The sequence below is a fragment of the Bos indicus genome, chromosome 23 (genome assembly GCF_029378745.1).
Source record: "Bos indicus isolate NIAB-ARS_2022 breed Sahiwal x Tharparkar chromosome 23, NIAB-ARS_B.indTharparkar_mat_pri_1.0, whole genome shotgun sequence".
Taxonomy (NCBI): domain Eukaryota; kingdom Metazoa; phylum Chordata; class Mammalia; order Artiodactyla; family Bovidae; genus Bos; species Bos indicus.
The window spans coordinates 12,405,425-12,426,588 of NC_091782.1; the positions used below are offsets into that span (position 1 = coordinate 12,405,425).

Here is a 21,164-nt window from a genome sequence, read left to right on the forward strand (position 1 = left end):
ACTGAGGCTAGAGTCACCGACATTCAGCCGGCTTTCTTTCCGATTTGCCCTAGAGCAATCAGAACGGTCAGCTGGGACAATATAGGGGGCTGGGACTGTGGTGGTGGTTTGCTGAGCCCTGAGATGGGTGGAAAACTGCAGGGTGGGTGTATGTGTAACCCTGAAGGGTGGGGCCTGACAGAGGAGGCTGGACAGGCTGGGGCTCCTTGGAATCTGGTAAAGGAGGAAAGAGGACCCTCTACTCTCCCACAAGCACTTCCTACGCTCTCCAAGTGTCCTGCTTCCTATTCAGGAAAGATTAGTGGAGGGCCTACTCTGTGGTGGGGACTGTGCTACATTCTGGGGACAGAGACACAGAAGCCAAGATCCTGTCCCACTGTCTTATAAGGACTAAAGCCTCTGGTGAGATTTAACAATGTCATTTGTGAGACTTCTCTGGTGGTCCAGAGGTTAAAAATCTGCATGTCAGTGCAGGGGATATGGGTTTGATCCCTGGTCCAGGAAGATCCCACATGCTGCAGAGCCACTAAGCCCACGTGTCACAACTACTGAGTCTGTGCTCTAGAGCCCCATGCTCTGCAACAAGAGAAGCCATCGCAATGAGAAGCCCGCCCGTCACAGCTAGAGAGTAGCCCCTTCTGGCCGCAACTAGAGAAAGCCTGAATGCAGCAGCGAACACCAGCACAGCCAAAAAGATTTTTTATAAGCATCATTTGTCGCATTTCCTCACATTCCTAGCACCGTGCCTATTTGTTAAAAGAAAAGAAGGAAGAGAGAATCCTGATGGGAAGAAAGAAGAAATCACACAGCTCTTTGATGGAAGGAGTGGATTTTAGTGGTTTGTTATGTAACTCTCCCAGAGTTACAGCTCTCCCAGAAAGATGGAAAACAGGAGCTTTGTCATGGAGAAGATGCACTGATTGTATATCTCAGATGGAGAATCACTGCTTCTTGGATGGCGGCTGGCGTGGGGTTGTTGCAGGGAGGAAGCCAATTCTGACTCCATGTTGGAAACTGTTTCTTTGACTTGCTTTTCATCGTTTTTATTACTATATAATACTCCATGGCTTGCCTGGAGGACCCTGCCTCTCTGCTTGACTATAAACTAAAGTGTCTTTGTTCAGCTCATGGAGAGATGGTTTGTCCCTGCCCACCTGTGAATAGAAGAGATTAGCTCACCCCTTCCAAAGGCAGGCCATTCCCTTAGAGATGCTTTGCAAGACTGAAGACCCTTTCACTTTACTTCCCCACTGCCTTTTGACTTTGGTTCCTCATTGCTTCTTTCTCTCTGGTCTATTAAAGAACCTGGCATCCAGACCCCAATAAGATGGTTATTTTGAGGCACTAGCCTGCCATCTTTTTGGTCTGCCGGCTCCCGGTTTAAAGTCTCTTCCTTGCCTCAACACCTGTCTCAGATTCATTGACCTATTGTGCGGCCAGCAGAGCAAGCTTGGACTTGGTAAACAGGAGGAGACGGGCAGAGTAGCTCAGGCTGGGAAGTGCTCACGGGAGAAAGGTCATCAGGACAGGCAGGGCAGCTGGCTGCTTGGAAACAATCTGTCCTTTCTCCACTTGGGAACCTCCAAGCTGCTCATGTTTCTCCATGCCCTGCTGCGGAGGGCCCTTCAGGCCTCAAGAAAGGCCCATAGCTGTTTGGAGATAAAAGAGAGCTTGATCTGGGGTGTGAGACCCCACCTGCCGGTCGTGTGCTCGCCCTCCAGGCGCCTGGGAAGGCGCCGCCTGGCACTGTTCCGGGGCTCAGGCCTTGCATTGCTGGCTCCCATCTGGCGCCTCTCTGCCCAGACCCCTGCCTTGGCTCTGAGGGTGAGGGGTGGGGGGGCTGTCCTCCCCAAGAAATATGATCCCTCCCTCTGGTCCCAGCCGGCCCCCCTCTCCTGGCTGGCCCCCCTCTCCCAGGGGCTGAGGGTGTAGCTCAGCCTCCAGCTTGTTCCCTGTTAGGCCAGCCCCCACCCCGCTGCTGTTTCACGCAAGGCCCTCCGTCCTCATTCCCAGGACGCCACCCTGGGCCCCCCCTCCACCCCCAGGCGAGCTTCTGGTGACCTTGAGGCCTTCTGGAATAAAGAAGGGGCGGGGCCCGGGCCTTGCACAAGCCTGGCCCAGTCCCCGAGAACTGCCAGCTTTGAAGCTAGATGGTTCACACGCCAAAGAAGAGCTGTTCACGGTCCTCACTGACACCTCCAGGCCACCCGCGTCAGGACTGACTCATCCGCTGTCTTTCAGGCCCCCCGCCCTCAGGGAGTCTCCCCCTGCGGAGGGCGGGTGGTGTGCCGCCCTGGGTCCCTCCAGGCGCCAGTCGGCTCTGGGAATAATCACATCCCGCCGACTGACAAGTTAGGAGCACTGGGAGCAGAAAGGGGCCGGGCGCAGAGAAGGGGAAATGTGGGGAGCGTCCTGGGGCAGGGCAGGGCAGAAGCAGGGCTGCCTGAGCCTGGCACTCACGCTGACGGGCAGCTGACGTCACCAAGCCCTCCCAGGAGACGGGAAGATCAATACTGGAGGGACAGGATGGGAAATCCTGGCCGTTTGGAGGAGGGGACAGGAAAGACTGGGAGGGAGGCGAGCTTTCTTCATCCCTCCTCCTCCAAAGCCGGAGGCTAGCGGGGAAGGCTCACCCCTCCACTGGCACCAGCGGTTGGCCTCTGCCCATCACGTGACTACCCAGACAGCCCACCCCCTCACCCCTGTCTGGGCCAGGTAGGGGGGGGGGGAGGGCGGGGGGGAGGGGGCTAGAAGACTGCAGTGGGGAAGGGGAGGCTGTGAGGGGAGGAGGGGCAAGGGCAGTGCTGCAGGAGCAGGTTTCAGCCAGCTGCCTGAACCTCCTCTGGAGCCACGTCAGCCCCACCTCCCAGGTCTGACAGTCACAGGCGACTAAGCTCTTGGCAGGTGCTGTGCTTGACTGAGGCTGCAGGCCAGGTTGGGGGGCAAGGGGGTCCCAGGGAACACGCCAGCCTGTCCCCTCCAGGGCTTGGCTCACTGAGGATAAATGCTTCTCTGGAGAGTCCTCACTCGCCCCTGAAAAACCCCTTCACAAACCCCTGGAGATCTCATGGGTATTCCTCTTGCTCTCTCACACACACACACCATCCAGGTCCCAAATGTTGACATTTCCTCTCTAGCAGCCCCCAAGTGCCCTCTGAGGCCCCAGGGCTGCCCATGAGGAGCCCTCTGGGTGCCCCCGATCTGCACATAAAGCCGCCTCTGCATCCCAGGGCAGAGCTTTCTTGCCAGAAAGCCAGACTGCCTGTCATGTGGCTGCTCAGCCCTGCAGTTCCTGCTTGGGCACTGCTCCCTCCCTCTTTTCCACTGTGTGGGCTACAGGGAACTAAGTTCTTCCATCTTTCTTACTGCTTGAAAGCAGAACTAAGAAGAGAAAAAAGCCATGAGGCTTATTCATGCCAAGGACCCCCAAAAGCCCTAAAATGGATGTACCCCTACTCAGAGGGAGATGTGTTCATGACCATTGGATCAGAGTGTCCTGTGTATAAATAAAATTCTGTATCCACTTCCCTTTAGCACCTTAGCTCAGCAGACAAAGCCTGCCAGGGCCAAGCTCCCGTGGCCCCCTCCTCCCAGGTCCTGCCATTCCCCAGGCCCTAGGCACCGCACTGCGCGCGACTCCCTGTTCTTTTTCCTGGTCTTGCCCTGGTCTCTCAAGCCCATATCTCTTCTGCTTTTAATGCCTTTCCCCACCTTGTCCACCTGGGGAGTATACTCATCTCTCAGGCTGCCTCTGCTGAAAGTCTTCCTTGATGGCACCCTCTGCTCTCTGCAGACTTCAGTGCCCCTTCTCTGAATGTTCACAGCTCCCTGTTCAAAGCATTTCCCACATTGTATTTCAGTAGTTAATAGGCCCAGCTTCCTCATCAGGCTATGAGTTAAGGGGCAGTTTAATCCATAACCTCTGCCTCAGGGCTGACAGTGTTTAATCCATAACCTCTACCTTCGGGCTGACACACATGGCCTCTACCGTAATAAATGCTCAAGATACACTTGCCAACTGAATGCATGAGTTTAATGAATGGGGCAGAAGAGATCAAAGTGCACAGAGAGGAGCACCAGGTCTCTGAGGAGGGAAGGGAATTCCAGCAGTGGATATTAAGGAAGACTTCCTGGAGGAAGCAAAAAGTTATTTACTGGGTGGAGACATTCCAGGCTGAAGCAACAGATTAATCAAGAGTAGGGGAGTGGGGAAGCCATAGAAGAGGTCTTCTGTCAGGAATAACATTCACTGAGTGCTTCCTCTGTACCAGGCCTTACTCTTCAGTTCAGTTCAGTTCAGTTCAGTCGCTCAGTCATGTCCGACTCTTTGCGACCCCATGAATCGCAGCACGCCAGGCCTCCCTGTCCATCACCAACTCCCAGAGTTCACTCAGACTCAAATCCATCGAGTCAGTGATGCCATCCAGCCATCTCACCCTCTGTCGTCCCCTTCTCCTCCTGCCCCCAATCCCTCCCAGCATCAGAGTCTTTTCCAATGAGTCAACTCTTCGCATGAGGTGGCCAAAGTACTGGAGTTTCAGCTTTAGCATCATTCCTTCCAAAGAAATCCCAGGGCTGATCTCCTTCAGAATGGACTGGTTGGAAGGCCTTACTCTTAAATCCTCTTATTTAATAGTTACAAACAACCACAGGAGATTAGTACTATAAATATCCCCATTTCACAGATGAGGAAAGTGAAGTTTAACTACTGGCCCAAGGTGTTGAGGTTATATTTGATGAGAGAAGCAGATCAACCAGAAGTGATCAACAGAATATGGAATTTGACTTTATACAAGGGGCCAGGTACTTAAATCACTGATGCTGGTGGTCCAGTGGTTAAGACCCCGTATTCCCAATAGAGGTTGCTCTGGTTTGATCCCTAGTCAGGGAACTAGATCCGACATGCCACAGCTAAGACCCGGCTCAGCCAAATAAATAGTTAAAAAAAAAAAAAAAAAAAGAATTGATGCTTCTGAGTCTAAAATCCTCATGACACGCAGTGGGGAAGGGAAGATGGATGTGAAGTTGAGGGGAACAAGAAGGAAGAACCAATGAGAAAAGGCTGGGACTCTAGAGGATGAACAGGCAGCTACACCAAGACAGCAACTTCAGGGACACAGGTGACCTATAGGCAAAGTTGGCATCCTTTGTCCTGGAGCTAAACACACACCCAGCCCAGGACTAGACAAGCTGAAGGAGGTTCATAGAGAACCCCCAGATCTCCATCAACACGCGTGAGCTGCGGCAGTGCTGGAGCCCTGCACCGACCACAGGAGTGAGCGAGGTTCTTGTGTCCCGTCCTGCCTCCATGGTCAGCTTACAGGAAAGGCAATCCTGGGATCATGGTTCAGCTTAGCTCAGCTGGCACAGCCCAGAGCTACCAGGTCAGGGTCCCAACCCAGACCTCATGTGTATAAGGAAGAAATGACTGGGAAGTCAATAAGAGCCAAGCCAGGAGGGTCTTGGCAGCACGCCAAAGAGTTTGGGATTTCTTCATGTGATCACCATGCTGGTTTGCGAGATTGTGTGTCGAATTGGAAGCAAAGGTGGGACGAGCCCTTAGTGATATCCTGGAGGTGTTGGGCATACTCGGGCTGGGGTGGGAGGCAAGATGAGATGCCCACGGATCCCTGGGATAGATTCTAAATTGGGTGGTAGAGGCTGCGTGTAAATGAGGGGACCAGAAGCTGAGCTTCGGGTGGTGCCTGCGGGTGAGAAGCAAGTCAGGCAGAAAGGCTGGCAGGATGGTACGGGCTGAGGTCAGGGAGGTGGGAGGATCAGAGAAGCAGGGCCCTGGAAAATCTGGGGGAAGCAGGGGTGTGCAGGTGTCTTGGATCCTCCTTCTTCGGCAGCTCGGATGGTGCCTGGGCCCTGTTTGGAGTTGGGCCAATTTAGTGTGGCCTCCTGCCGGTGCCCCGGCCCACTCTGTGCCCCCTCCCCCCACCCCGGTGTGAAGGGCAGGTTCAGATGTTCAGCCCCTGCTCGGAAGCCCAAGGCTCTGGCAGCTGAAGGGTGAGATAAGCCTCTGGGCTCAGGGTGTGACGTTTGTCCTTCCTGCATGCCTCCTGAGGCCCCACTGCGTGCAGGACACTGGGCTTTGCTGGGGACGGGGCCCTGCCTGTCGGGAGCCTGGAAACAGTCTGGTGGGAGGCAGAGGAAGAAACTGGGCCCTGCTGTGGAGGGGAGAGGAACACCAAGGAGGGAGGCCTCCCCAGATGTGGGAGGAATCCAGGAAGAAGTGGTATTTACATATGTTTCCCATCAAGCCCCTAGATCTAACCACGGGAACAGGAGATTCAGGGGCCAGCTCTGTAGTCAGCAGACCGTGGGAGCTGTAGGCTCAGCGACCCAGCGTCTTCTTAGCCAAATGGTGTGGGAAAACAGAAAGAACGAGGTGAACCTATGCATGAAAAGAGAGTTAATAGACACAACAGCCCATTGTAACATGTGGACCTTATTAGGATCCTGATTTTTTTTTTTTTTAATGATGATCAGTTAGTCTGCTCAGGCCGCCATAACAAAATACCACAGACTGAGAAGCTTAAAAACAACAGAAATGTATTCCTCACAGTTCTGGAGGCTTGAAGTCCCAGATCAAGGCCTGGCAGTGTGCTGTTTCTTCTGAGGATTGTTTTCCTAGCTTGAAGACGACCACTTAGTCTCAGGTGGCCTTGCCTCGGAGTGTGCAGGGGTGTGTGGGGGAGTCGGGGAGTGGGGTGGGGAGAGACAGGGCTCCTCCCTTTCTTGAAAGGCCACCAGTCCCATCAAATTACAACCTCACTCTTACGACCTCCTTAAAACTTGGGCGTGTGCTAAGTTGCTTCAGTCATGTCTGACTCTGCGACGCTATGGACTATAGCCTGCCAGGCTCCTCTGTCCATGGAATTCTCCAGGCAAGAATACTGGGGTGGGTTGCCATGCCCTCCTCTAGGGGAGCTTCCCAACCCAGGGATTAAACCTGAGTCTCCTGTGTCACTTGCATTAGCAGGCGTGTTCTTTACTGCTGAGCCACTGGGGAAGCCCCGTTTAACCTTAATTACCTGGTAAAGGCCCTATTTCCAATTTCAGCCACCCAGGAAGTTAGGGCTTCAATATGTGAATTTAGGGGGGACACAAGTCAGTTCACAGCAGGTGACATTTGTGAGGCATTGGCACTTTGCTGACTAGGCATTTGATATTGAGGAATTACTGCAAATTGTCTCCTGGGATGGGCTTCCCAGGTGGCGCTAGCGGTAAAGAACTCACCTGCCAATACAGAACACATGAGAGACACGGGTTCAATCCCTGGGTCGGGAAGATCCCCTGGAGGAGGGAAGGCAGCCCAGTCCAATATTCTTGCTTGGAGAATCCCATGGACAGAGGAGCCTGGCAGGCTATAGTTCATGGGGTCACAAAGAGTCAGACATGATGGAAGCGACTTAGCACACACACATCTCTTAGGATATGATAATGGTATTAGTGTTTCCTGTATATACATATGCATACACATATGCATGAAGTGAAGTGAAGTCGCTCAGTCATGTCCGACTCCTTGCGACCCCATGGACTATAGCCTGCCAGGCTCCTCCATCCATGGGATTCTCCAGGCAAGAACACTAGAGTGTGTTACCATTTCCCTCTCCAGGGATACGTGTGTATAACATGCATAAAATATTTGTAAGTGCGTGTGCATGTATAGCATAATATTCTCAATGTATATATTGTGTGTGAGTATATATTTTTCCTTACTTTTTATCATAGAAGCACACCGAAATATTTGTGGGTGAAATCACCTGATTGACTTCAACCTGGTCTGGGAAGGGGCAGGGTGAATGTGGCTGTAGATGGAACAAGGCTGACCATGAGTTGATGGTTGCTGGGTCCGAGTTATGAGTTCATGGGGGTGCATTCTATTATTCTGTCTCCTTTTGCATGTGTTCCAAATTCTCCATAACAGAAAGTGAGGAGAGTTAGTGAGGTTTAGACATGAGGGGCGGAGAAGGCAATGGCACCCCACTCCAGTACTCTTGCCTGGAAAATCCCATGGCTGGAGGAGCCTGGTAGGCTGCGGTCCATGGGGTCGAGAAGAGTCTGACACGACTGAGCAACTTCACTTTCACTTTTCACTTTCATCAATTGCAGAAGGAAATGGCAACCCACTCCTGTGTTCTTGCCTTGAGAATCCCAGGGACAGAGGAGCCTGGTGGGCTGCTGTCTGTGGGGTCGCACAGAGTCGGACACAACTGAAGTGACTTAGCAGCAGCAGAAGACATGAGGGGAGAAGGCATCTGCTAGAAGAAATTGCTTAGGCGAAACTCTGAGGGAGGGAAGCTCTTGGGCATGGGAGGCCCCAGCGTTTCACAGGCGCTGGAGCGTGAAACTGCCAGGCGCTTCGGGTACCAGAACAAATGAGGCTCAGCCCCTACCCTCCAGGACAAAGACCAGTCTCAGTGGAGGGCCCTTGCTCAGGTCAAGTGAGACCAGAACCCAGTGGGAGAGCCCTGAAGGGCCTGTGAGACTTGAATAAAGGGAAGAGAAGCAGAGATCATTGTTCTGGAAGGGCTGGGAGACTATGTCTTAAAGGAGGGAGGCAGAGACAACCCAGTGGGCTGGGAGCAGGGAAGCTCGAGGATGGAGCAGCAAAAACTGGTCATGCAGGCTTCCAACCAAATCTGCTGGAATTGTAGGACGCTGACTTCTGCTTTAGAAATCTGACTTCTTTTTTTTGTGTTTCTTACTGGGTGACTTTGGGCAAGTTACCTAACCTCTCTGATCCTCAGTTTTTTCTTCTGTAAAATGGAGGTCATAATAGGGCCCACCTCATAGGACTGTTGTGGTGTTAAATGAGAAAATACTTGTACAGCACTAAGAAAGAGTGTGTGTTCGTTATTATTAACATCAGAGTTTCGGGGAGGAAGTTGCCTTCCCTTGGGGCAAGAAGGTGGAGACAGCAATTATTAAAATGAGAGAAGCCCAGGGAGGGAGGAGGCAGGAACAGCACATTACTTCTCTCTGCCAGCCCCTAATAGGCTTGTGATTTATTTTTAATTAAAGAAGCTGTTTTCTTACAACAGTGAACAGGGTCAGATGCAGAGAAGAAGTTGTGGAGAAAGGACCAAATAAAATCCCCCAGGAAACTTGTGAGAGAGAAAGTGTGGTTGGCCAGAGTGGTGAGCGTCTCAGGCCTAGAGCCCAGTTCTGGAAGCCACTTCTAGCCCCTCACTGCCCCCTTGGAGTGGCCTCTGGAACCAGGGGTCTACAGGAGTCAAAGGTCAGCGCCCATGGTGGGAGGGATGGGGTCCAAGCAAGCTCCTCCCCTGAGGGAGCCCTGGCCTTTCCCCTTCAGGGCTGTGGCTCTGGGACCACTTCCTCTTTCTTCTTCTCTCTGAAGCAGGGAGCAGGTCTGCTGAGCCCTTGGGAGAGACGGGACTCCAAGGATGCCGGAGCCCACCTGTGACCCCAGGTGGGGGTGACTGAGTGTGCTGGCTGGAGACCTCCCGCCCTGCTTCAGGGGAGCTGAGGGCTGCCCTGGAGGCCTGCAGGATGGAGGGGGCAAGTGAGGAAACTCTGACATCTGTGTCCAGTCTGGTGACTGTGTTTGAGAATAGCAGGTATGGGGTAGTAGATGTGGGGAGGGTCATCAGGGCTATCTGGTGTCTCCCTTGAGCTCCGCTGCCTGCCTTTGGGCCCTTGGGCAGCCCAGGCCCTCCCAGTCTCCTGGCTGAGGAGCAGGCCAGAGGCTGCCTTGAACCCTGACAATGAGCAGTGTCCTTGTCCTGGACCCCACTCCTGTCCGGACAGTGCCCACATCCTTCGATCACAGGCTCCTCAGGGCCTGGAAGAGTGTTTCGGGCACCAGGTCTGGGCAGAGACCAGAGTGTGTGTGTCAGTGTGTTGGGGAGAGTCCAGATGTGTGTAATTAGGTGTGTGCGTGTGGGTGGACCAGATGCCTTGTTTGGGCTGCAGAACTCCACCTACTATCCCTCTGGCAGAAATAGTAGCTAATACTTATCAAGAGCTTACTCCCTATGAGGAGAGGTTGAGACCATCTCAGGCAAAGCAGACTGTGTGGTCAGCCTATCTATGGGGCAGTGTTCTGAGTGTGTTTGCTACTTATTTCATTTAATCATCTATCAGCCTATTGGGGGTAGGTTCCATCTCTGTTCCTATATTATAGGTGAGAAAGGGGAGGCACCGAGAGGTGGGGGGTGGTTTAAGTGTTTTATGTTCATGGGCAAGGAGCAAAGCAGGCGCTTCCTTCTGAAAGGAACAGGCTGGAGGTCATTGCGTGTGTCTGTGTGTGACATTAATCCACTCTGCAGGCATTTCTTAAGCCCGGGATTGTGTTAGAGGTTGTGACTGTTGTAGGTAGGGTTCTCTGGAAATAGACTCTGGGATAGAGGTTTGCTTCAGGAGGTTTACTGGGGAGGGTTTGGGGTTGAGGGAGGCAGCACTGGGCACAGGTAAAAGTTGAACTGCCATGCATTCTCCAGTGGATGTAGCCTGTTACAGAGAGTTCTGGAGCTGGAGGCCCCTCTGGCTGTTCCATTCGAGGCAAAGGGCTAGGTCTTTGTACCCCCACGTGGACTAGTCATTGGATGTGGACTTGACCTTAGATGAGGCCGCTCTCTTGCAGAGAGGGCAGTTCCCAGGGAGGGATCCAGTCAGTAACCTCTCAGCCACCATGCCCCCAGCAGCTAGGGGAAGAGTGCCTCCGTCCTGAGGGCTGTGGGTGGCACAGCACAGCGTCGCATGGGACCTGTAGCAGACACAGGAGCCTAAAGAAAGATCCCTGCCCAGAAGACTTCTGTCTTTGGTGCTAAGCTCATGGAATGACTGTGATGCCAGGTCATGACCAACAGATATCCTGAGAGGGGCCTAGACACTCTGCTGAGGGCACTCAGAGTGGACAAAGCCTTCTGTGTGGGCTTCATGGTGGAGGCAGCATCATGCGGACCTAGAAGAGCCAATCAGCTTCCTCAGCAGGTGACCTGGCCCCGCCTCTCCCAGAGGCCTCAGCCGGCATGTTCTGTTCAGCACCAAGGACAGCTCTAGGTGCCACCTTCCAGGACCACCATCCCCTGGGGTGTGCAGAGATACCACCAACCCCACTCAACACACCAGGCATGCCCAGTGGAGACCCTCAGCACATGTGCTCTGCCTTGGAAATATCCCTTGCAGGAGGAGGCAGCCCTTGACCACAGTGGGATCAGAGGAGGTCTTGTCAGCAGGGTGAGAGACACCCCTCAATCTTATGAGAGGGGCCAAGGCCAGGTGCCTTGGCATGGGCTTTCTTGTGAGGTCTTTCAGTGCCTTAACTGATCTGAAACTGAGGGAGTAAAGAGGAAACAGAAACTGGTCTGCGCCCTGGGGAAGAAATGCAGAAGCTGAAACCAAACAGAACAGAAAGCCTGAGATTCAGCTAACGCCATGAGCTGCAGACCCAGGGGCTGAGGAACCGGGTGTTGGGGTGCAAGAGCCAGTGAGGAACCACGGGGGACTGGGTCACAATCTCCTCTCTGCCGCCAGCCAGTGTGTGATGTGGGGCAAGTCACATTGACGCTCTGCACCCATTTCTCCCTGACTCACATGGGGAAGGGCAGTTTAGGGCTCAGACTCAGGAGCCAGCCAGCCTGATCTGAATCCCACCTCTGCCCCCCTCCTTCTGCAAGATCCCCTCTTTCTCTAGTTGCAGAATGGGGGTAATGAAAAACTTCGTCACAGAGTTTTGAAGATTTTGTACCTGTCTGGTCCTGCGTTTCCCAGTCTGCCTTTCTTATAAGGCTGCCCACCCTGTGTCGTCACCACAGGCCTTCCCACACCAAAGGGAATGGGGCACATCATATGTTGTTGGCTATATTCCTTGCTGCTGGCCTCTGTTATCTGAAGAATGTAACTGGTCTGCAGATTCAGTATGTAGGATAAGAAAGCTACACTATGAAAGCTTATCCCTGGAGGGAGAAGGAAACTGACCCTAGGCTGGCTTTTTATTACTGACTCAATGGACACGAGTTTGAACAAGCTCGGGGAGTTGGTGAAGGACAGGCAAGCCAGGCGTGCTGCAGTCCATGGGGTCACAAAGAGTCGGACATGACTGAGCCACTGAACTGAACTAAACTGAGAGGTGTGGAGGGCATAGTTCCCAGTGAAAGTTCAGTTCAATCGCTCAGTCGTGTGCGACTCTTTGCGACCCCATGAACCGCAGCATACTAGGCCTCCCTGTCCATCACCAATTCCCGGAATTTACTCAAACTCATGTCCATTGAGTCGGTGATACCATCCAACCATCTCATCCCCTGTCGTCCCCTTCTTCTCCTGCCTTCAATCTTCCCCAGCATCAGAGTCTTTTCAAACGAATCAGCTCTTTGCATCAGGTGACCAAAGTATTGGAGTTTCAGCTTCAACGTCAGTCCTCCCGATGAACATTCAGGCCTGATTTCCTTTAGGATGGACTGATTGGATCTCCTTGCAGTCCAAGGGACTCTCAAAAGTCTTCTCCAACACCACAGTTCAAAAGCATCAATTCTTCAGCGATTGTCTTTCTTTATAGTCCAACTCTCATATCCATACATGACTACTGGAAAAACCATAGCCTTGACTAGACGGACCTTTGTTGACAAAGTAATATCTCTGCTTTTTAATATGCTGTCTAGGTTGGTCATAACTTTTATTCCAAGGAGTAAGCGTCTTTTAATTTCATGGCTGCGATCACCATCTGCAGTTATTTTGGAGCCCCAAAAAATAAAGTCTGACACTGTTTCCACTGTTTCTCAGTCTATTTTCCATGAAGTGATGGGACCGGATGCCATGATCCTTGTTTTCTGAATGTTGAGCTTTGAGCCAACTTTTTCACTCTCCTCTTTCACTTTCATCAAGAGACTCTTTAGTTCTTCTTCACTTTCTACCATAAGGGTGGTATAATCTGCATATCTGAGGTTATTGATATTTCTCCCAGCAATCTTGATTCCAGCTTGTGCTTCTTCCAGCCCAGCATTTCTCATGATGTACTCTGCATATAAGTTAAATAAGCAGGATGACAATATACAGCCTTGATGTACTCTTTTTCCTCTTTGGAACCAGTTTGTTGTTCCATGTCCAGTTCTAACTGTTGCTTCCTGACCTGCATACAGATTTCTCAAGAGGCAGGTCAGGTATTCCCATCTCTTTCAGAATTTTCCACAGTTTGTTGTGGTCCACACAGTCAAAGGCTTTGGCATAGTCAATAAAGCAGAAGTAGATGTTTTTCTGGAACTCTCTTGCTTTTTTGATGATCCAGCGGATGTTGGCAATTTGATCTCTGGTTCCTCTGCCTTTTCTAAAACCAGCTTGAACATCTGGAAGTTCATGGTTCACGTATTGTTGAAGCCTGGCTTGGAGAATTTTGAGCATTACTTTGCTAGCATGTGAGATGAGTGCAATTGTGCGGTAGTTTGATCATTCTGTGGCATTGCCTTTCTTTGGGATTGGAATGAAAACTGACCTTTTTCAGTCCTGTGGCCACTGCTGAGTTTTCCAAATTTTCTGGCATATTGAGTGCAGAACTTTCATGGCATCATCTTTTATGATCCCGCTGAAAAGTCCCAGCTTTATCAGCTCTACCCTCCCTTTAGAGTGTTCTATGGCTCCTACCTTCCCTCAATGTATCAGTTACTAGGGTTTTAGGGGATTTCCTGCTATAGAGAGACTAAAATCTGGGGTGAGGCTCACAGGCAGGGTGATCTGGGAGGGTACATAAAATCTATGTGCAACTAAGTAAGTCAGACAGAGAAGGAGACATATTGTATGACACCCCTTACACGCAAAATCTAAAAAGAAATGATACAAATGAACTTATCTACAAAACAGTAACAGATTTACGGAGAATGAATTTATCCTTTCCAGGGGGGAAGCATGGGGTGAAGAGAGAGTTAGGGAGTTTGGGATCAAAATGCACATACTGCTATATTTTAAATAGATAACCAACAAAGACCTACTGTATAGCACAAGGAACTCTACTCAATGTTATGTGGCAGCCTGGATGGGAGGGGAGTTTGGGGGAGAATGGATACATGTATACGTATGGCTGAGTCCCTTTGCTGTCTACCTGAAATTATCACATTGTTAATTAGCTATACGCCAATACAAAATAAAAAGTTAAAAAAAATCCTCTATGTGGAGAAGGAAGGGTTCCTCACTGCATTTTAAACAGGGAAGTGTGTAGTTACCCAGAAAACAAGAAACAGTCTACGCTGACTCATTTTGAAGACTGGAGTTCCCTCCAAGAACGGTGTTCGGGAGAGAAGTAGATGTCTCTGTCGATTCCTTCTATGTGCCAGACACTCAGAGGCCAGTGAACATCTCTGATTTGCATTGTTGTTGTTTTTCAGTCGCTAAGTCGTTTCTGACTCTTTGACCCCATAGACTGCAGCACGCCAAGCTTCCCTGTCCTTCACTATCTCCCAGAGTTTGCTCAAACTCCTGTCCATTGAGTCAGTGATGCCATCCAACCATCTCATCATCTGTCGCCCCCTTCTCCTCCTGCCCTCAATCTTCCCCAGCACCAGGGTCTTTTCCAATGAGTTGGCTCTTCGAATTTGCCTTGTTGCTGCTGCTGCTGCTGCTAAGTCGCTTCAGTTATGTCCAACTCTGTGCGACCCCATAGACGGCAGCCCACCAAGCTCCCCCGTCCCTGGGATTCTCCAGGCAAGAACAATGGAGTGGGTTGCCATTTCCTTCTCCAATGCGTGAAAGTGAAAAGTGAAAGTGAAGCGCTCAGTCGTGCCCGACTCTTAGAAACCCCATGGACTGAGCACACCAGGCTCCTCTGTCCATGGGATTTTCCAGGCGAGAGTACTGGAGTGGGGTGCCATTGCCTTCTCCGCGCATTTGCCTTAATTGCCCCCAAATCCCTACCAGAGAGGTGCAGTTCTCCCTACTCTTAACTGTTCTCTTCTCCTCAGGATGACAGGAGCAGTGCCCAGAGTCCACGGCCTGGAGGCCGGGCATCAGCAGCCTGGGTGCAGGGCTCCTACGTCTGCAGGGCCCTGGGAGAAGCCCACTGTGGAGGAGGCCCTGGAATCTGGGTCCAGGACTGTCAGCAGGAGGTACCTGAGCTCCCTGAAGAACAAGCTGTCCAGCGGAGCCTGGAGGAAGTCTTACCAGCCCGGGACCTGCCCTGGCTCGGGGACACAGGTGCCGGAGGGCTGGGGAAGAAGTGGGGTACTGGGGGGCCATCCATTGATCTCCTCCCCACGCATTCTCTCCCAGCCGGAGCCAACTCCTCCCCTGGGTGGGGGTCTTCTGTGACCAGAAATCAGCTGAAAGCTAGATTCACGACCCCCTCCCACCCTTGATGGCCTTTGATTAAGTGCCTACTATGCAACCTGCTGCTGACATTATTTCTCATACCCCTCGCTGAAGGAGTCTTTTTAAATTTTTAATTATTTATGTATTGATTTTTATTACGCGTTTGTTTACTTTTGACTGTGCTGGGCTTTTGTTGCCGTGCACCGGCTTTCTCTAGCTGCAGAGAAATTAGCACTCTGCCGTGGTGCACAGGCCTCTCGTCGTGGGGGCTTCTCTTGTGGAGCACAGGCTCCAGGCACATGGGCTTCAGTAGTTGAGGCGCACAAGCTTAGTTGCTCCACACATGTGGAATCTTCCCGGATCACGGATTGAACCTATGTCCCCTGCATTGGCGGGCGGATCCTTAACCACCTGGGAAGCCTTGTAGGAGTCTTTAAGGCATGGAGTTGAAATTCAGACAGCTTAAGGAACTTGTCTGAGACCACTCAACGTGGGACCTGGTACCCCTCCCAGATGTGGCCTCAGGTTACCTACTGAAGGAGGCAACACTGCCCACTAGAAATAGAGGTCAGTGCTGATCCCTGCCCTGAGGCTGGTTCCGGGGAGGTCACCTCCCTTCTCTGGGTTTCAGTTTTCTTGTCTATGGGGTTGAAGCCAGACCACCAGGGCTCACAGCTCTTCGGCTCCCTGTGTGACCTTGGGCAAGTCTCTGTAGCCCTACTGTGCTTGTTTCCTCATTTAGAGAATGGAGATGCGGTCATACTGGTACATGCTGTGTCTACTGGCTATCGTTTGCTATGTAACAAACTACCCCCAGATGTAGTGGCCACGCAGCTTACTGCTTCTGACAGTTTTGTGGGTTGATTGGAATGATATTGGATAGTTTTTCTGTTGGTCTCACTTGGGGTTGGTTTCACTTAGCTCAGGCTGCCATAACAAACTAGAACAGCCTAGGTGACTTAAGGGCTTCCCCGGTAGCTCAGTTGGTAAAGAATCCACCTGTAATGCAAAAGACCCTGGTTTGATTCCTGGGTTGTGAAGATCCCCTGAAGAAGGGATAGGCCACCCACTCCAGTATTCTTGGGCTTCCTTGGTGGCTCAAATGGTAAAGAATGCACGTGCAATGTGGGAGACCTGGGTTCAATCCCTGGGTTAGGAAGATCCCCAGAGGAGGGCATGGCAACCCACTCTAGTATTCTTGCCTGGAGAATTCTCATGGACAGAGGAGCCTGGCAGGCTATGGCGGTCACAGAATTGGACACGACTTAGCAACTAAGCACAGCACAGGACAGTATAGGTGACTTAAAGAGCTTCCCAGGTGGTGCTGGTGGTAAAGAACCCACCTGCCAATTCAGGAGATGTAAGAGATGTGAGTTTGATTCCTAAGGTCAGGAAGATCCCCTGAGAAGGAAATGGCAACCCTTCTCCAATATTCTTGCCTGGAGAATCCCACGGACAGAGGAGCCTGGTGGGCTACAGTTCATGGGGTCACAAACAGTTGGGCATGACTGAAGCAACTTAGCACGCACAGGTGACTTAAACAACAGAAATACATTTTCCCACAGCTCTGAAGACTGGACATCAAGGTCAAGGTGCTGGCAGGGTTGGTTTCTGGCAAGGCTCCCTTCCTGGCCTGTGGATGGCCATCTTCTCACTGCGTCCTCACACGACCTTTTCTCCTACACCTTGTGTCCCTTCCTCTTCTTATCAGGGCACCAGTCCTGATGGGTTAGGGCCCCACCCTTCGCATCAGTTAACTTAATTACTAAGTATAGTCACATGGGAGGTTAGGGCTTCAACATATTAACTTGGGGACACAATTTAGTCCATAACAAGAGTTCCCACGTGTCTTCAGTCAGCTCTTGGCTGAGGCAGGAGTGCCCATGATAGCTCATCTCCCAAGCCTAGTGCCTGGGCAGTGACAGCTGGAAAGCTTGCTCATCTGGGATGCTGGCACAGCTGGGCCCCTGGCTTCCTGTCCGTGAGGTCCCTGGGCCTCTCCTCTCCCGGTGGCCTCTCCCTCAGGGCAGCTAGACCTCTAGATATGGTAGTTCATGGCTCCCAAGAGAGCACAGGTGGAAGCTTCCAGGCCTCTTAAGGCTTAGGCACAGCCTCACTCTGCCCCATTCTCTCAATCCCAGCATGAACCCAGATGCGCCTGCACCATGGCCTGAGTCCTGGGAGCTCCGCTCACTGGGGCATCTTTGGATACTGCTTCCATCAAAGGAGACCAAATCTCTCCTTCTCCTTCTCCCCGCAACTTCCTTGCAGGAGCCTGAGGAGAAGAAGATTGTCCTGGAGCTGCTGGAGACTGAGCAGGCCTACGTGGCCCGCCTCCACCTGCTGGACCAGGCCAGTAGCCAGGGCGCCCCCCGCCCCATTCCTTGGCACCTGGGCATCCTCACCCTAACCCTGCTCTCCTTTCTGGCCCACCTTATAAGAGCTGAGAGTTAGGACCTCAGGTCTGATTCTAGGAAGCCTCAGTCCTTTAACTGATGACTGGAGTTTGGGCAGAAATCGGGATACAGCTCATTAGCACCACTCCTGATTCCACCCTTGGTACCTAGGCTGGTCTCCTAGGAGCAGAGACCACACCAGCCAGTCCTTCCAGGGCCCACACAGCATCCTCATCTGTCACCCCGCCTCCCAGCATCCTCACCATTCTTAGCCCTTCACACTGTCTTCAGGAACCCTAAGGCAAGAAGGTTAAATCACTGAACTGGGGTCTTGAGCCTGGCGAAGTCCGAGGCCTTGACAGATACAAGATGGGCCTGCTCCTGACATTCATCAGCTCCCAGCCTCTGGCCAAGTCCCTTGGTTTGCCCATCTGTAAAATGGCCAGAATAATTACTGTCTCTCTTCCCAGGGTTTTTTGTGGATGATGGGAGATTAAGGAGGCGCAAATGTTCTGAAAGCTGGGTGGGGAGGGACCCCAAAGCCCCCGGGACTCTGCTCGTCTCCCCCGGGCTGGGGCCAGGGGTGGGGGGCTCCTGCTCTGCCACAGGCTCAGTGACCCAGCGGTGGCTGCAGGTCTTCTTCCAGGAGCTGCTGAAGGAGGCCCGCAGCAGCAAGGCCTTCCCTGAGGACGTGGTCAGGCTCATCTTCTCCAACATCTCCTCCATCTACCAGTTCCACTCACAGTTCTTCCTCCCAGAGCTGCAGCGGCGGCTGGACGACTGGTGAGGTCCAGCAGGAGCCCCTGAGGCCCCCCAACTGCAGCCCTGGCCAAGTCGAGGTGCAGCCTCCAGGACACTGGGCTTGGCCTGTTAGGTCTCTGCGCTTGCTATGTGGCCATGACTCGACTCCTCTGGGCTTTGTCTGTCTGCACAGTGAAGGGCTTGAATAAGTCGTGTGTGTGTGTGTGTGTGTGTGTTCTGGAGAAGGGGATGGATCAGGTCCTCAGGCTGAGTGACTTAGGAGGTAGTGGAAACCACCAGCAGTAAGTGAAGATTTCCTACTTGCCTTGCTTTGGGTTTCACACCTATTAACTTGCTTAGTCTTCAGATCAGCTCACTGTGTGATGATGGCCTTGTGGTTAGGCCAGAAACCCTCTCTGCTTTCAGAGTTACCCACGAAAGTATTTAGTGGTGAAATTAGTATCTTGCCAAGGAAATGCCATGATGTCTGGCATGTCCTTTAAAATTTCTTGGCCAAAAAGAATCTTTCAGTTCAGTTCAGTCCAGTCGTTCAGTCATGTCTGACTCTGCGACCCCATGGACTGCAGCACACCAGGCCTCCCTGTCCATCACCAACTCTCGGAGTTTACTCAAACTCATGTCCATTGAGTCGGTGATACCATCCAACCATTTCATCCTCTGTCGTCCCCTTCTCCTCCCACCTTCAATCTTTCCCAACATCAGGGTCTTTTCAAATGAGTTAGTCCTTCGCATCAGGTGGCCAAAGTATGGGAATTTCAGCTTCAGAATCTTAGTAATTGTTAAATCCTGCGACGTATCTATAGTTAGTGTTAGATGCTCAGTCGTGTCTGACTCTTTGCAACCCCATGGACTGTAGTCTACCAGACTCTTCTGTCTTTGGAATTCTCCAGGCAAGAATACTGGAGTGGGCAGCCATCCCCTTCTCTAGGGGATCTTCCCGACCCAGGGATAGAACCCAGGTCTCTCTAACTACAGGCAGATTCTTTACCATCTGAGCCACCAGGGAACCTGATGGATCCATAAGGGTTCCTTATTATATTTTTTTTACTTTATGATTGATCAAAATTTTTTTCCATAATTTTTTTCAAAAAGGACAACCCTGTAAGGTAACCTATCATCATGCCCAATTTTTTCAGATGGGAAAGTTGAGGTATAGAGAGGCTAGGTGATTGGCCCAAGAACACACAGCTGGAGTAAGTGGTGTGGTTGGAAATCAGACTCAGGCAGGCCAGCTCCAGATCACTGATGCTCTGCTGTAACAATTCAACAAAAAGGTTAAATGACTTTTTCTTACCTCTCTTAGCCTGGACTTCCTCCTCTCTAAGAGGGGCCACTGACTGACTGACCTTCCTCCCCTGCACAGGGTTGTAAGAATTAAATGAGATGAGACGAATTAAATGAGATGAGACATGCAGCATGTCTTGGGCAGTGCTGGGCATGTGACCCTTGTTATTGTTACGAGAACAAGCATCAGGTGGTTATTGAACACCTGCTGTGGGCCTGACCCTGTGCTGGGCCTTTAGGGAGCTTCTGTCCATGGGAGAAGTCAGCATCTGCCCTCCGGGGGCTCACAGTCTAAGGAGGGGTGAACCACACCTGTGCCGAGATAACACACCCCCCCCCATACCTGTGCCCAGGAGTGCTGCAGAAAGGCTGTGTTGCAGAGGTGGGGGGGTGGTCTGAGGGGAACCTCGCCTCTCCTGACCCCGTGTGGAGGCAAGAGAAGAGGTCCCCAGACTGAGGGCAGTACCTGGTGCCCCTCCGGCAGGACTACCACCCCCCGCATCGGTGATGTGATCCAGAAGCTGGCGCCCTTCCTGAAGATGTACAGTGAGTATGTCAAGAACTTCGAGCGAGCCATCGAGCTGCTGGCCACCTGGACAGACAAATCCCCACCTTTCCAGGAGGTTATCACCCGCATCCAGGTGAGGCTGGGGTGGGCACGGGGCAGAGCCCTGCACGGCCGCCCCCAGCCTGTGGTGGCTCCTGTTCCCCAAGTGATTTGGCACACCTTGCCGGCTCAGCGGCTTCCACAGCCCTGCCGGCTCCCCCAACCCTCAGGGGCAGCCTGACCCACCCCTTCCCCCTTTGACTCCTCCTCCTCTTCTCCCCCTCTCCCTCCCCAAGAGCAGCGAGGCCTCAGCTAGCCTGACCCTGCAGCACCACATGCTGGAACCTGTGCAGAGAATCCCACGCTACGAGCTGCTGCTCAAGGAGTACGTCCAGAAGCTGCCAGGCCAGGCCCCAGACCTGGCTGATGCCCAGAGTGAGGACACCCCCAGTGAATCGGGGGGCGGGGGGCAGGGGGCAGCACTGGGAAGGCTCAGGCCACTCCCCTAATTTATGGAGCACCAGCTAAAGATGGTTTTGATGACCATCAACCATCAACATTGTTGTACGTCATAGACATTGTCTATAGCATTAGTCATTTTTTTTTCTACAGACACTAAGGCCCAGAGAGGTTAAGTGACTTGCTCAAAGTCACACAGCCAAAAAGAAGCAGAACTAGGATTTGAAACCATGCCTTCACCCCTGGATATGGCGGGCAGTGAAAGTCATAGAGGCTAGCCACCTCGGCCCTGTCTTTCAGGGACCTCTAGTCCCTTCACCCTGGGTGAGAAATGAACCCCATTATCTAGACACTGAATGCACCAGGCTACAGGGGAGGGCCTGCCCCTGGGGTGCTCAGGGCAGGCTCTGAGGCCACTGGGTTAAGCCTCAGGGACCTCCTGCCTCAGCTAC

General features: G+C 52.2%; 1 protein-coding gene across 6 annotated transcripts in view; it reads left to right on the top strand.

Annotated features, from left to right (window-relative positions):
- The first annotated feature begins 2,603 nt into the window (after positions 1 to 2,603).
- Positions 2,604 to 21,164, top strand: part of FGD2 (FYVE, RhoGEF and PH domain containing 2) — a 33,062-nt gene continuing 14,501 nt past the window's right edge. For 2 of the 6 annotated variants that reach the window (XM_019986250.2, XM_070777893.1), the window contains exons 1-7: positions 9,077 to 9,250; positions 9,371 to 9,590; positions 14,919 to 15,150; positions 17,536 to 17,616; positions 18,295 to 18,443; positions 20,191 to 20,347; positions 20,550 to 20,688. In XM_019986250.2, the coding sequence (XP_019841809.2) occupies positions 9,523 to 9,590; positions 14,919 to 15,150; positions 17,536 to 17,616; positions 18,295 to 18,443; positions 20,191 to 20,347; positions 20,550 to 20,688 (826 nt within the window). In that variant the 5' untranslated portion in view covers positions 9,077 to 9,250; positions 9,371 to 9,522. Of the gene's footprint in view, positions 2,716 to 9,076; positions 9,251 to 9,370; positions 9,591 to 14,918; positions 15,151 to 17,535; positions 17,617 to 18,294; positions 18,444 to 20,190; positions 20,348 to 20,549; positions 20,689 to 21,164 lie in introns of those variants that run through there. The other 4 variants (XM_070777892.1, XM_070777894.1, XM_070777896.1 and 1 more) reach the window with 4 other exon arrangements.